At 64.4% G+C, this 12,975-nt stretch overlaps 1 protein-coding gene across 4 annotated transcripts in view; it reads left to right on the top strand.

Moving 5' to 3' along the window:
- Positions 1 to 12,975, top strand: part of MAD1L1 (mitotic arrest deficient 1 like 1) — a 320,354-nt gene that overhangs the window by 177,479 nt on the left and 129,900 nt on the right. For 3 of the 4 annotated variants that reach the window (XM_047837850.1, XM_047837847.1, XM_047837849.1), the window contains one exon: positions 5,604 to 5,660. The exons of the other annotated variant lie outside the window; for it this stretch is intronic. In XM_047837850.1, coding sequence (XP_047693806.1) covers positions 5,604 to 5,660 — 57 coding nt within the window. The remainder of the gene's footprint in view (positions 1 to 5,603; positions 5,661 to 12,975) is intronic. 4 annotated transcript variants of the gene reach the window in all.

The following is a 12,975-nucleotide window of genomic DNA, read 5'->3' as shown; positions in this document are numbered from 1 at the left end:
AGCGTGTTGATTCTTGTCAGGTGTTTTCTTTGCATCCGATAAAACGATCGTATGATTTTTATGCTACGTTCTGTTAATATGGTGCGTGCCGTCGCTTGATTCGTGGAGGTTGAGCCGTCTTTGCATCCCGGGGATAAATCCCACTTGGTTACCGTATGTCATCCTTTTAACGTGCTGTGGAGTGTGGTTTTCTAGTACTTTGTTGAGGATTTCTGCATCTGTGTTCGTCAGGATACTGGCCTGTGGTTTTCTTGTAGCGTCCTTGTCTGGCTTTGCCTCGGGCTAGTCTTGGCCTTGTAAGATGAGTTTGGAAGTGTTCTTTTCCCTTCCATAGTTTTGGAGGAGTTTGAGAAGGATTGGTAATAATTCTTGAACTGGTCTCGGGCCTTTCTTTGTTGGGAGATTTTTTTTATTACTGATTCAGCCTTCTTGTTATTGTTCTGTTTGTATTTTCTGTTTCTTTGTGGTTTATCCTCCAGAGTCTGTGCGTTTCTAGCAGTTCATTTGTTTCTTTCCGATCGTTTGCTTTGTTGGTAATTGTATCTAGTAGTCTCTTAACGAGTCTTGGCACCTTCGAGTGGTCTCTTGTAATGCGTCCTCCCTTGTTTCTGGTTTAAGTCTGAGTTTTTAACTGAGTTTTTAACTGAGTTTCACTAAATGTCCGTTTTGGTTATTTTTTCAAGACACCAGCTTAGTTTTGGTCATCTTTTCCGTCCTCACCAATGGAGAGTTATCTCAGTCCACCCTCTGTGGGGTGACAGCTGGAGACCCCTGTCCGGCCACCTTGCTGGCGTCCCAGCCCAGTGCTTCTCCTGGCTCATTGTGGGGATGCAGCACCTTTGGGACTGGCCTCTGGTTGTCTCGCTCCAGATTAAACCTGTGGCAGTGGTTCTCAAACTCGATGCACATTTGGATGGCTGTGGGCCCCTTCCTCAGAGGTGTGGGGGTGCTGGGCTGAAACGCTGTACCTGTGGCGAGCTCCCGGGCGACGGGGCAGCTCCGGTCCCTGGCCACGCTGAGAGCCCTGCCCCAGCATGAGCCCCGGGGCTGCCACACAGGAGGGACCGAGCCCTGCACGGGGTCCCGGGCTTCGCCACGGAGCGACTCACAGGGCTGGGCGTGCTCTGGGGCTGGGAGAGGCGCTGGCCGCCTGGGTCACAGGGCTGGCCTCGGTGGCGTGGACGCCTCTACCTGACAGGCTGCGGCAGCCGCGGCCGGCTGGCTTCGGGCCGTCACCTGGCCCTGTGAGCAGGCTGCCCGCTTACGGTGCCCGGGGGTCTGTTTTGTGGCTGCCGTCCACGCTGGGGGTGCGGGCGGCTCTGCTCGCCCCTCGTGGTCTCTGCTGGGCAGAAAACACGAGTGGGTCTGGGTCCTGCACCCGGCGGGGCCCGCAGACCCGCAAGTGTGGTGGAGCAGAGGGGCCGGCAACCCGAGGCCTCCGGCTCCTTCCCTGCACGTGCCCCGCGACTTTGGGGGTGCCCCCTCCGTGGGCTCTGACTTCCCCTCCTCCTGGCCAGGTGTCCTCGCGTCCTCCCGGCTTGGTCGGCCGGCTGCGGCAGCCTGTCGCGGCCTGCGGGGACTGCCCCTCGGCCGTGCCCGGGCTTCCGCGCTGGCAGGGCGCCGGCTCTTCATACATACCAGCTTCTCACCTCTGGGTAAAAATAGCCACGCGAGGTCTCGGTGCAGCCTCTGCCTGTCACAAGTGGCGCGTGGGCCTGGGGCACGAGTCTGAGTGCAGCGGCCACCCGGGGGCCCGGCCGGAGGACGTGACCCCGAACCGGGAAGTGCCGTGTGAGCTGCTGGGCTGACGCGGCTCTGTGGCCACCCCGGCCTCTCCGCACGCCCCGTCCCCCTCACGCGTGCTCCGGGCGTGCTGCCTCCACGCGCGGGCACTCCCGCCAGCCCCTCTGATTTGCAGACCCCCGGTCGGCTGGGCTGCAGCTCCAGGGTCCGGGGCCTCCCGCGGCTGCTGCGGGCGTCTGTTCCCCGCAGGTGGTGCCTCCAGCCTTGTCACTGCGACCGGCCCTGTGGACCAGCCTGCTGCTCCCTGGCCCCCGCCTCCCTTCTGAGCCCCCTGCCAGCTCCGTGCCTGCAGAGCCCCCCTCTTGCCATCACCTCAGGACCCCCCGACGTGCAGGACGAGCACCAGTGTGAGGTCACTGGTCACGGGCGGGCCAGGGGCCGGCAGGGTCACAGGAGTGACACCTGAGTCCCGTGTAGGGCACGCGGTCCTGCCTGGGTGGAGGACACACGCGTACTCCTGCAGCACCCCCCCCCCCCACCCCCCCTCCCCCGCCCAGGTCCCCAGAGTGTGAACGCCAGCTGCAGGGAGGAAGCCGCCCCTCCTGGGAGCCTGGCCAGAAACTGCAGTGTGTGTGCCCCGCTTGGACTCCCTCCAGAACACGGGCAGTGACCACTGCTCCCTGGCCCCCAGCCCTCATGCACCTGTCCAGGGGCTTCGGGCGCACCAGGCGCACGTCCCCCTCTCCTGGGCCGTGAGCCTGGCCCTCTGTGCGGCCTCAGCTCCTCGGGTGTTGTGAGTGGAACAGCCCAGGGGGTGTGTGGGTGGCCTGGTGGCGCTCTGCTGCTCAGGGGACAGCCCGGCTCTAGCACAAGTGTCAGGGACGCGGCCGGAGCGAGTCACCGCAGGGCCAGGCCGGTGCTGCCGGACAGGCCGGCCCAGCAAGCAGCTGCCGTGTGTGAAGACGGGACCCCACGGGCGGAATCGTGTCCAACCGCCGCCTTGGCCGGTGCTGCTCCCAGCCGTGTTCCCCAGCTGCCCCGGACGTGCCTGCACGGGTGCGGTGACGCCTGTAGGGACAGTACCACAGAACGAGGGACCGGCTGAAGCCCAGTGGATGGGCTTTGACCAGCGGTCTGTGTCGTGTCCCCTTCTCAGTCCTCCGGAAAGGCCGACGTGTTGGAGCTGGTGGGACCTCGGCAGGTGCCGGGGATCGTGGTGTCGGGCCGAGCCTCCCGCGGGGTGGGTGGACACGGCTGGCATGCCACACGGGCGCCTTGTCCGCGTGGGCCACCGTGACTTAGGCCCGGTCGCTGACCGCACCGCTTCGCTTTAGCGCGCTCTGGGGAGGGCGGGGGGGCACGTTCACGTACGTGTGCTGTTGGGGTGGGGGAGGTCTGCGGAAGAGGCGCCAAGCACCGGAGGAGGCCTGTGTGGCATCAGATGTTTTGTTCGTGGCCGGCGCGCTAGGAAGGCCCGCGTTTCCTGCTGGGAGAGCTTGCAGAGCGGCCGCCGTCCACCAGGCGTCTCACCGGGGGCCCACGCTGGGTCATCGGAGCCCGTCACTCAGGGGCGGTGGGCTGCCGGGGCCGCTCCTCTGCACCCCCGCCCTCTGCGCGGGACGGCCCCTGCATCTCTGGACGCCTCCCTTCTCCCTGGCTCGGCGGCTTGGGGTGGTGCCCCCCGCCGTCCTGTTGCGTCTGTGGGACACGTGAAGCGTGGCCAGTCCCTCCGGCGTCGGCCTCCCGGCCTCCCTCCCCGGCCCGAGTTTTCCTGAAACTGCTTCGAGGCTCGTCTGCCTCAGGGACGTGAGGCGAGTGATCGTTTCCCGACGCCGCCTGGACGCTCCTCCGGACAGGTTTCTGCCAGTTACTCTGGTTTCTGGGGGTCTCTGCAGCCCTCGTGCTCCCTATCGTATAGCAGCCCTGTTTCATAGCTCGGGTCACGCGAACGCCCGAGAAGCACGCCGCCTGGGTCCGCTTCACACGGCGGCTGGGAGTTTGAGCGGAGCGCGGAGCATCGTGGATCGGCCTCTGCCTGTTCATCCTGGCGTCCGGGCCTTGGCTCACCTGTGTCCTCGCAGAGGCCGTGGTGAAGTGTCCCGCACACGTCGGCGGAGTTCTGGCCTCACCACCTGGCCGGGGGGGCCCTCTCTGCGGCCTGGACGTCTCGGTGGCCACCACTGCGTTTCTGTGGCTGGCTCGCCGAGCGTGCGTGCAGGCGTGTGGCCGGCTCCCGGCGTGGCCACGGGCAGACGCGGCCCTGTGCTCTCCGCCTTTCCCGGCTGACCTCGCACGGGGGCTGCCGGCCGCACCTCTGTATGCACGGCCGCGCCACAGCGTGCTGGGTCACCCCTGCCGGGGGCGGGGGGGGGGGGGGGGCAGCCGGCGGTTTCAGATCTCAGCTCTGCGGTTGCTGGCAGGGGCGTTTTTGCGCCCATCAGCTGGGCGCACGGTTCGGTTTCCTGGGAGCGCATCGTGGGCAGGGTCGCCGAGCGAGAGGGGAAAGCCAAATCACCTTCCCGAGCGGTTCCCTGGTTTTTAACCCTCCCCGCCACGGGACGGGGCCTCAAGCCCAGCGCTCGGTCCTGATGCTGGTGTGCGGTTTCGGGTTTTCAGCTGGGTTTCGTAGCTGGAGTTTTGGGGCTGCCGTGCCGTGGCAACGATTCTGTGCCGCCCGCACTTGCCCCGTTCTCGGTTCTCCTGAGAATGTCACTCTGGGCTCGCGCGGGCTCACAAAGTACCCACGAGCTTTTAGCGGGAGCCCTGGCCTCCTCGGAAGGGTTGGCGCACGCGGACGTCGTCACGAGAGACGTGCGTCTCCCGTGGCCTGACGACCCGGTGCCGCCGGCCTCTCCCTGCGCGCCTCGGGAGCTGCGTCCTGGGACCCTCCAGCGTGTCCTGAGAGTCATGGCAGGGGTGACAGCTGTGTGTCTGTCCCCTGCCGCTCTAGGAAGGACAGGGTCTGCGGTGTGGCAGAGACCCTGTGGCCGCCGCCAGGTCCCCAGCAAGCCCGGTGCTTCTTCAGGGAGGTGGGTTCAGCCTTTCGCTGGCGGTGTCCAAGTAGCGGCCCCTCAACTCCCTTAGTACACCTGTGCTCACTGTTTCCGGGCAGGACGGAGGCCTCTTTCTCTCCCTGTGTGAGCGTTTCCTGGCCTCTTGCTACTCAGGAGACGTCGGTGCAGGACCACGGGCGAGCCACGCAGACCACGCTCGTGGGCGTCGAGACTCGGCGCACATGTGAGCCAGCAGCGCCCGGGTGTGCCTGGCCCGGCTCTGGGCGCCGGGGGGGCCGCTCTGGAGTTTGGTCTGCTCCCTGTTCCACGGTGGCGTCCGTGGAGACGTAGCGTGCCGGCTGGACTGCCCAGGCCCGCGCGGCTACCCCTGAGCTCCCGCCTGGGTCCCTGGGACCTGGCCAGGCACCTCCGTCGGCTCCCACGGTCGGGAACCTCCTTTGCCTCTCTGCCCTGGGGCAGTACGTGCCGGGCCCCCGGGACGGTCCTGCTGGTTGGGGGGGCGTCCCGGATTTTCCTGGATGTTGGTCCTGTTGGGAAAGTCCCCCTGATTGCTTCTTCCAGAACGTGAGCTCTCCAGGAGGAGGTGGATTGCAGCCCCACTCTTGCAGGGGCGTGGAAACCACACCCCGGTCGTCTCCATGCGTGTTAACTGCATCACTGTTTTGGACAGCAGGTGTGGGCGTGCGCTTGCGTGTGTCTGCTGGCCACCCCCGGTCACCTCCTCCAAACGGCGGGAACGTAGGGCCACCTCCTCGCCCCCGGGGCCCCTGTGCGCAGCAGGCAGTGTGGGCGGTGGAGAGGGGCAGCGGGAGGCCCACTGACCCTGCTTTCTGTCTTGTCTTGAAGGCTCAGCTGTCCCAGGCCCTGGAGGAGCTGGGAGGCCAGAAGCAGAGAGCAGACATGGTGAGTCCCTCGGTGGTAGTCTTTGTGGCCACAGGGAGCTCAGGGTGGGGGTGCCTTAGACCCTGGGTGTGAGGAGATCATGTCAGGTGCAAGCCTGGGGGTCCCTGATGGCCACGGCCCTTCCTGTCGTCAGAAACACCAGTGGGAATGGAAAGGGTGTGGTGGGGCTTGGAAGCCGGGTGCTGGGTCCCCAGCGGCGGGCTGGTGTGGGGCCGTCCCCTGGTTCACTCTGACACGGGGCCGACCACGCACCTGGTGCCCTAGGTCGTGACCCATCCAACATAGAGCAGACTCGCACACCGTCCCGAGCGGTGCAGGGCCCGCGGCCTGGCGATCCGTGCCTTGGCGCCCACGGCCACGTCGTCCTCAGGCTGTCCCCCAGCGGCTGGCCCACGGCGGCCCCGCCTCCGGGGGTGTGCACCCTGAGGTGGCCGCCGGGCTCCACAGCCCCCGTTCCCCTGCTGAGCTTGTGGAGCCCCCCAGCCACTTGGCAGGTTTCCTCTCTGCGTGTTCTCCTGGGACCATCCCCCCGTCTGCCCTGCACCCCCGCCCCTCGGGGCTGCGTGCAGAGCTGGGTGGGGGCAGGGGGCAGGCACCGCCGACCCTGGCCTGGGTGCCCAGTACCAAATGGCCTCCTTACCTTGTGGGACGGACTGCGCCCTTGTGCCACACAAGCCGCAAGGCCCGTCGCGCTGCTGCGGCCACGGTCTGGCCTCTGTGGGGACCTAGCCACCAAGGTCACAGGAGGGCCACAGGCCACATTTACAGGTGTGCTGGGACTGCCCCACCCCAGGACGCACGCCATCCAGTTGGGATCGGGGCTGCGGGGTGAGGAGTTGGGGTGGGCCCTGGGGCGCACAGTGCAGTTCCTAGTGTGGTGTCATATCTTGTCGGTCCCTGACTTTGAGCGGGTCACCTGGCCTTCACCTGCAAAATAAGAGTGGCCCACAAGGGGACATGCCACGTCCTTGGACTTGTTTCGTCCGTCCTGCAGTTGTCCCCCTGGCCGCTGAGTGTCCTGTCTTAGCACTGCTCTCGGCCATAGCGCAGGGCAATGGAACACTCAGGAAGCAGCCGCCTGAGGCTGGCTGTGCTCAGAGCCCCTGACGGGTGGGGGTGAGGGAGAGTTGCAGGGGTGCGTGGTGGGCAGTGGTTCCACTGGCCATGCAGAGGTAGACGCAGGGAGAGCATGAGTCCAGGAGTCAGAGATGGCAGTGTGGCCTGGGAGGCGGGTGAGGGAGTCACGGGTAGGATGGGAAGATCGGGGAGGGCAAAGCCAGAGAGAAACTTGGGCGTCTGAGGGGCCAGTGGATGCCGGGTGCCGGGTGCCTGGCCCTGGGGTCCGAGCTCCCGAGGCGAGGCCAGCAAAGCACCTGGACATGTGTGTGTCCCGGGGGCCGGCGTGCATAGTCTCAGGTTCGAGCCCTCCCAGGCCACTCCAGCACCCAGGAGCCGGGCCCCCAGGGAGGGCGGCTGCACCCATCAGGAGCACATCCAGCTGTCACACACGTGTTGTTCAAAGTGCACGTTGGCCCCGCTGGTCTTTGCGCCTTGGGGGCCCCTGTGGGTGCGTCCCGTGCCCTGAGTGTCTGAGTTCTCTGCGGCCGGCATTCATCGTTGACCCGTCTGTCACTCACGTGGATTTACTCTCTGCCTCCGTTGTGTCATCTGAGTTGTTTCCCGCGTGTTTCTGTCTTCTCCTTCCCACTTGGAGGGAGAACAGACGTGGCAGTGGCCGGGCCGGTGTGGGTCCAGGTGCTCACTCAGGCCTGCGAGCCTCTCCTCTCCCTGCCTCCTCCCCAGGCCCTGGGTCCACCTCCTCCGGCCGGCTGGGCCCCCAGCGCGTCAGGAGGGACTTTCGTCCCTGCCGTAGGCCCTGGTTGGCGTGGGAGGAAGAGTGAGGCCCCACGTGGGGCCGGGGCCGGAGCTCGCGGTGACACGGGGATCGAGGTGACCCTGGATCTGGCTCCGCTGCCCTCATGCGGTTTCGGTGACGGTGTTGGCAATGGCTCTGGCCAGGGGCACCCGTGGCCACTGTCCGTCTGGGTCAGGGACGCCCGGTTCCTGGGCCGCCTCTCCCAGCCTGCTGTTTTCTGGCCCTAAGTTGATTCGCTACTTAGGGAAGGAGAGGAAAAAAAGAAAAACTTAAACATCTGTAGCTAATTGCAGATGACAAGACAAAGACAGTTTGCCTTTCTGTTATTAATTAGCAAACCTGTGCTAATTAGGAAGCATGGCATCATTCAGGCTTTTCTCTTTAAGTGCAATTAATATCACAAGGAAAGATGTCCTGGGCCATAGTTGTATCATTAACATCCCTCACCCTAATTAGATACGGCCGGCGGTGGCTGGAGAAATGAGGTTTTTGATTATAACTATCAAACTCCCTCTAATATTTTACATACTCCAGGGAGCAAGGATGGGAGATTTATTTTCCGATTTAAGGGGGAATGACGCCTTCACGACTCTGGGAACTAAGCAGTCGTCCACCCTGAATACTGTTCCCCTCTATGGCTCCCGCGGGCTCCCACTGCCAGCCTCTGGGCCTGCGCAGCAGGGTCAGCCGGGAGGGGCTCTGGCGGGTCGGGCACTCCCTGGGGGGCTCCGAGGTGTGGCGGCGTCCCATTGGGGCAGGGCAACATCTGTGAGCGAGCGTGCGGCCCTCTGGGCCCGCACCGAGCTTCTCCCTGCCCGCGGTGTTCATCCTGAGACGCCAGGCTCGCTGGCTGTGGCTCTGAGGGGCTGGTGCGCGGATCACGGGAGATGTCAGTGAGAGCCGATTTTCAGCTCTGCGAGGGGCACGCACACCCGTGTGTGCCTGCTGATGCGTCTGTCACTGTGAAAGCAGCATCGAGGGCCAGGAAATCGGCAGAAGGGGTTGTGTGAGCTTCCATTGTTCAGTGCTGGCAGCCAGCATCCGTACGTGCCTGCCGCCCGAGAACCTGGCCTTATCGCAGCCTGCCAGCGTTGCCAGCTGCCTTCCGGAAAATTATTACAAGAACCCCCTGGTTCTCCGACTGACAGTGACTCATTTCACGTCCTGGATCCGTGCTGCCACGGGACCAAGCCAGGGTTGGGAGACCCCCCCCGCCCCCCCGCCCCCCCGCTTCAATGGGAGAACTTCATCCGTGCTGGGCCAGTCAGGAAGGCTCATGGGGGACATCGCTGCAGGGACCAGCAGGACTTGTGTCCCTGAGGCTGGTGGCCATCTTGGGTTTGGGTCAGCCTGTTCATTCGCAGGGCTCCGTGCCCGCAGAGCAGTGTCTGTGTCCCGCCGCTGGGGCCCGGCATGATAGAGGGAGGCGTCAGGGCCCGAGACGGCAGGCTCCAGGAGCTATAGGAGGGGCGGGGGGGAGGGGGGACCCGGCCCCAGAGGCTGCAGGGAGCTCGCCTTCCTGAGCCACCATCTGAGTCAGTCTCTCGCAGGCGGCCGTGTCCCCAGCCTGACCCGGGCTTGACCTGCTGCACTTGCCTGGCCATCTGCTCTGAGCTGACCGGGATGGTCTGGACCGTTCTGTGCGTGTCCCGGGACCTGGTCCTGCCCGCCTCCACTCACTCCCGGCATCTCCCGGTGTTTGTTGCTTCTGCAGCTTTATGCCAGCTGCTGGCCGTGTCCCCTCGGCTGTGTCCTCCTCCTGGCCGTGTCCCTGGCCGTGTCCCCCGCCATGTCCCCCTGGCTGTCCTGCTTCCTCGGCAGAGCCACGGAGGAGACAGGCCTTCGCTGCCGGAGAGCAGATCCGCTGGCTGGCCGGTGGTGCTTGGTGGCCGTGTTGTCTTCTCTGTGTCAAAGCGACGTCCTCATCGTCTTTGTGTGTCCAGTGCGTGGCCTGGAGCGAGCACCCCGAGTCTGTGAGCAGGTCGTGAGGTTGATTTGGGTCTGGCGTCTGTAGCCGGGGCCAGACCCAAATCAACCTCACGACCTGCTCCTGAGTGTCCCGAGCACCGGGGTGATCGCGGCGGCTTATTGACGCACGCTTACGCGGCCTGACGGCCAGCCGGGCGCCGTTCCGACAGCTGTGCAGACGTGAGCTCCCGGAGCCCTGCGGCGTGGCCCCGTCGGCGCCTGGCCTTACTCTTCAGGAGGCAGAGGCCTGGGTTCCGGCGGGTTCCAGCTCCAGTGACTTTGCGGCCACCGCACGCCTCTGCCTGGGCCTCCGGGACTCCTATCCCTCGTGTCCCTGACCGCGCTGACCCACGTTAGCACAGACTAAAGGGCCGTCGGACGCCCTGGGAGTGGCTTTGTCGGGCCCCCCACCCACGCCGTGGCCAGCGCACCTTGCCGGCGCGTTGCCCGGCAGCCGCCCAGATTCGCTGCTGGGTGCTGGCTCCCGGGGGCGAGCGCCTGGGCCGGCTCAGTGGGAGCTGCGGAGTTGGTTTTGGGAGAAGGGCTCGACAAAGCCTCTTTAGAATTTAGCGTCGAGCTGACCTGGGGGGCACAGGGCCACCCCCAAGAACAGAGTCCCCAGCAGGCGCTTCAGGGCCGGGGGCTCTGGGTGAGTGAGGGATGCGGAGCTGGCCGCCGCGCCCCGAGGGCTGCCTGGGGGCAGGGCGGCATGTGGGCGTGGGGCCCTCTGCCCGTGCCACACTGGCTCGTCTGTCCCCCGAGGCCTAGCATGTGGGCTTCCAGACTCCAGCCCTGGGTCCCCTCCTCCCCACGGTGCTGCTCCACCCTGGGCCCCGGTAGGGGCCAGCTCGAGGCTGTCCGCCTTTGGCCGCCGCAGTCCTGTCTTCGGATGAGGCTCCTGAGGGAGAGAAGGGGTCACGCACCCCGGGCTGGACAACTTTAAACACGTCTCTGTCCCGACACCGTATTTGTCAGGTCCCGCGAGTATCTGAGTCCCGCTTCCGGGCACCCTTCTGACTCTCCGCACACGTGTCTTCACTTAGGCCCCCTCATGTGGCTTCCTTCACCTGCCCGTCGCCCCCGTGCCGCTCCCGCCCCCTGGAATGTGTTTTCTGTCCCGCAGGGCCGAGCCCTCCCTCAGGTCGAGTTAAACGTCCTCTGCTTCCCCTTCATAGGGACACGTCACGTTCCCATTCCACATTCACTTGTGGGCCTGTGACCGTCACCATGGCTGTCATCCTTGTTGTGGGCCCGTTTTCGGTCACGCCGCAGCCACTGAACTCCGAGCGCTCCCGTGTGCCGGGCTGTGCTCGCGGCTGTACCCGGACCATCCCTCTTAGCCCTCTCTGCAAACCCTGGTGCCGGGGTCGTCGCCATGACTCAGATGAGGGGACAGGTGCAGTGGCGGCCGGGCCGCAGGCCTGTGGGCACTGTGAGGCCTGCTCACGCCAGCCGGCCTGCATGGACGTCGCGGTACCACGGGGCCGGGCCCTGGACTTGGTTGTAAAGTATTTGCTGAGTGACGGGATGTGGACGTGGGGGGAGGCAGCTTGCGCCCTGCCCGCCCCCTCTCCCCGAGCGGGGCCCGGTCTTTTTGGTTCCTCCAGGCTTGCAAAGACCTAGCGAGGTTGGTGATCTATCACCTCACGGGGATCCGTCTGTGTTTTGGGGACAGGGGTCCGAGAAGATGGTCTCCTAGCCTAGGAAATAAATGTCTGCTTCTGTTATTTCTGGCTCTTAATCGGATCGTTCCCAAAAGGAGAAGGAAACCCCCCAGTGCGGAGGGAACGCTTCAGCCTGTTCCTGCCTGGACCATGGAGACGTGCTGTCAAAGTCCCCAGAGCCCCAGCCTGTGGAAGGGCTGACCCCTCGGTTATTTCCCTCGTCAGTGTTGTCTTAGATACCCTCGTGTCTTCTGTCCCGCGTGAGGGTGGAGGTCGCGGGTCGGGCCTCCCGGCGGAGTCCTCTGCCCTGCGCCGCTGACGCTCTGTGCTGCCGACTTCCGGTTCGCAGCCTCTGGCCTCCCGGCCTTCTCTTGAGTTTGGTGTATCGTTTCCATCACTCGCACGTTGCTGTTCGCCCAGCTGGCGGCCCAGGTTCACCACGAGGGCCACCGGGCCCCTTGCGGGGTCAGGGACGCCGGAGAAGGCTGGCACTCCCCTGGAGGAAAGGGAAGGCCCCAGAGCCCCAGCCCACAAAGCTGAGGCACGGTGAGGTTCTCTAACAGCCACACATAGAAATTGGTTTTTTATATTTATTTTATTTTTTTTTTTGTTAAATTTTTTTTTTTTTAACGTTTATTTACTTTTGAGACAGAGAGAGACAGAGCATGAATAGGGGAGGATCAGAGAGAGAGGGAGACACAGAATCTGAAACGGGCTCCGGGCTCTGAGCTGTCAGCACAGAGCCCGACGTGGGGCTCGAACTCATGGACCGTGAGATCACGACCTGAGCCGAAGTCGGCCGCTTAACTGACTGAGCCACCCAGGCACCCCGGTTTTTTATCTTTAAAAGCCACGCGGCCCAGCAGGGGCGTCTTCCGCGACAGACCTTCTCATGCTCGGCCCGCTTCTAAGTAAGACGTTTTTATATCGTTTGAATGTCTCGAGCCTCGGCAGTGACCTTCTCTGGCTTAGGTCTTTCTCAGCTGGCAGTTCCTGTCGTGTCCGCATTGAGCGATTTCGCTCCTGACCGTATCAGTGAGTCTGCCACGTCCTCACTAGCTGCTATGGTTCCTCTCCGAGCACTTGCCGCACGCCTTGCAGGCGTGTCCCTGGGGAGCCGGGCAGACGTGGTTCTGCCCTTGGCACCCACCGTCCTTTGCGGAGGCTTGGGCAGCCTGGGCTCTGTGACAGCCAGGGTCTGGCCACTGCTTCCTTCACCGTGGAGAGGCCCCCGGGTCCACGGCCCACGGGGGAAGCTTGCACGACGGCCATGGCGGCCCTGCTCCTCTGGAGCCAGACTTGTCTTGCGCCTTCCCGACTGGGGAGTGTGGGAACTCGGGTGTCCTGGGGCCCACGGTAAGCCCCACCTGGAAGAGCGGCCTCAGTGGAAGGCGTTCTGTAGCAAGGCCTTTTCCTCTTCAACATCGCCGAGGTCGCCCGTGGAGACGTCGAGGGGTCCAGAGCCCGCAGAACCGTGGCCACGTTTCTGCTACGTGCACGCGTTTTCTGGAGGGGGATTTGCCCTCGTGGGATTTTCCTGGACTTTCTAACACCCCCACCCCCCATCTCAACGACTGCTCTCCCGGAGGAGGCGGCCTCACAGCCTCAGCCAGCCCCTAGACCCACGGAAGCACGTGGACACCTCCCACGTGTTCCCAGGATGGGCCGCCCACCGTGTGCGGCTGGGTCTGGGGCGGCAGAGACCACGCTGGGCTGCTGGCGCCCCTCTGCACCCAGGTGGTGTACGTTGCCCAGACTGCCTCCAGACCAGGGTGACTTTCACCTTTCTTTGGGGTTTTTCCCGCTA

Source organism: Prionailurus viverrinus, chromosome E3 (assembly GCF_022837055.1).
Source record: "Prionailurus viverrinus isolate Anna chromosome E3, UM_Priviv_1.0, whole genome shotgun sequence".
Lineage (NCBI taxonomy): Eukaryota > Metazoa > Chordata > Mammalia > Carnivora > Felidae > Prionailurus > Prionailurus viverrinus.
This window is presented reverse-complemented; position numbering and strand designations above follow the sequence as displayed.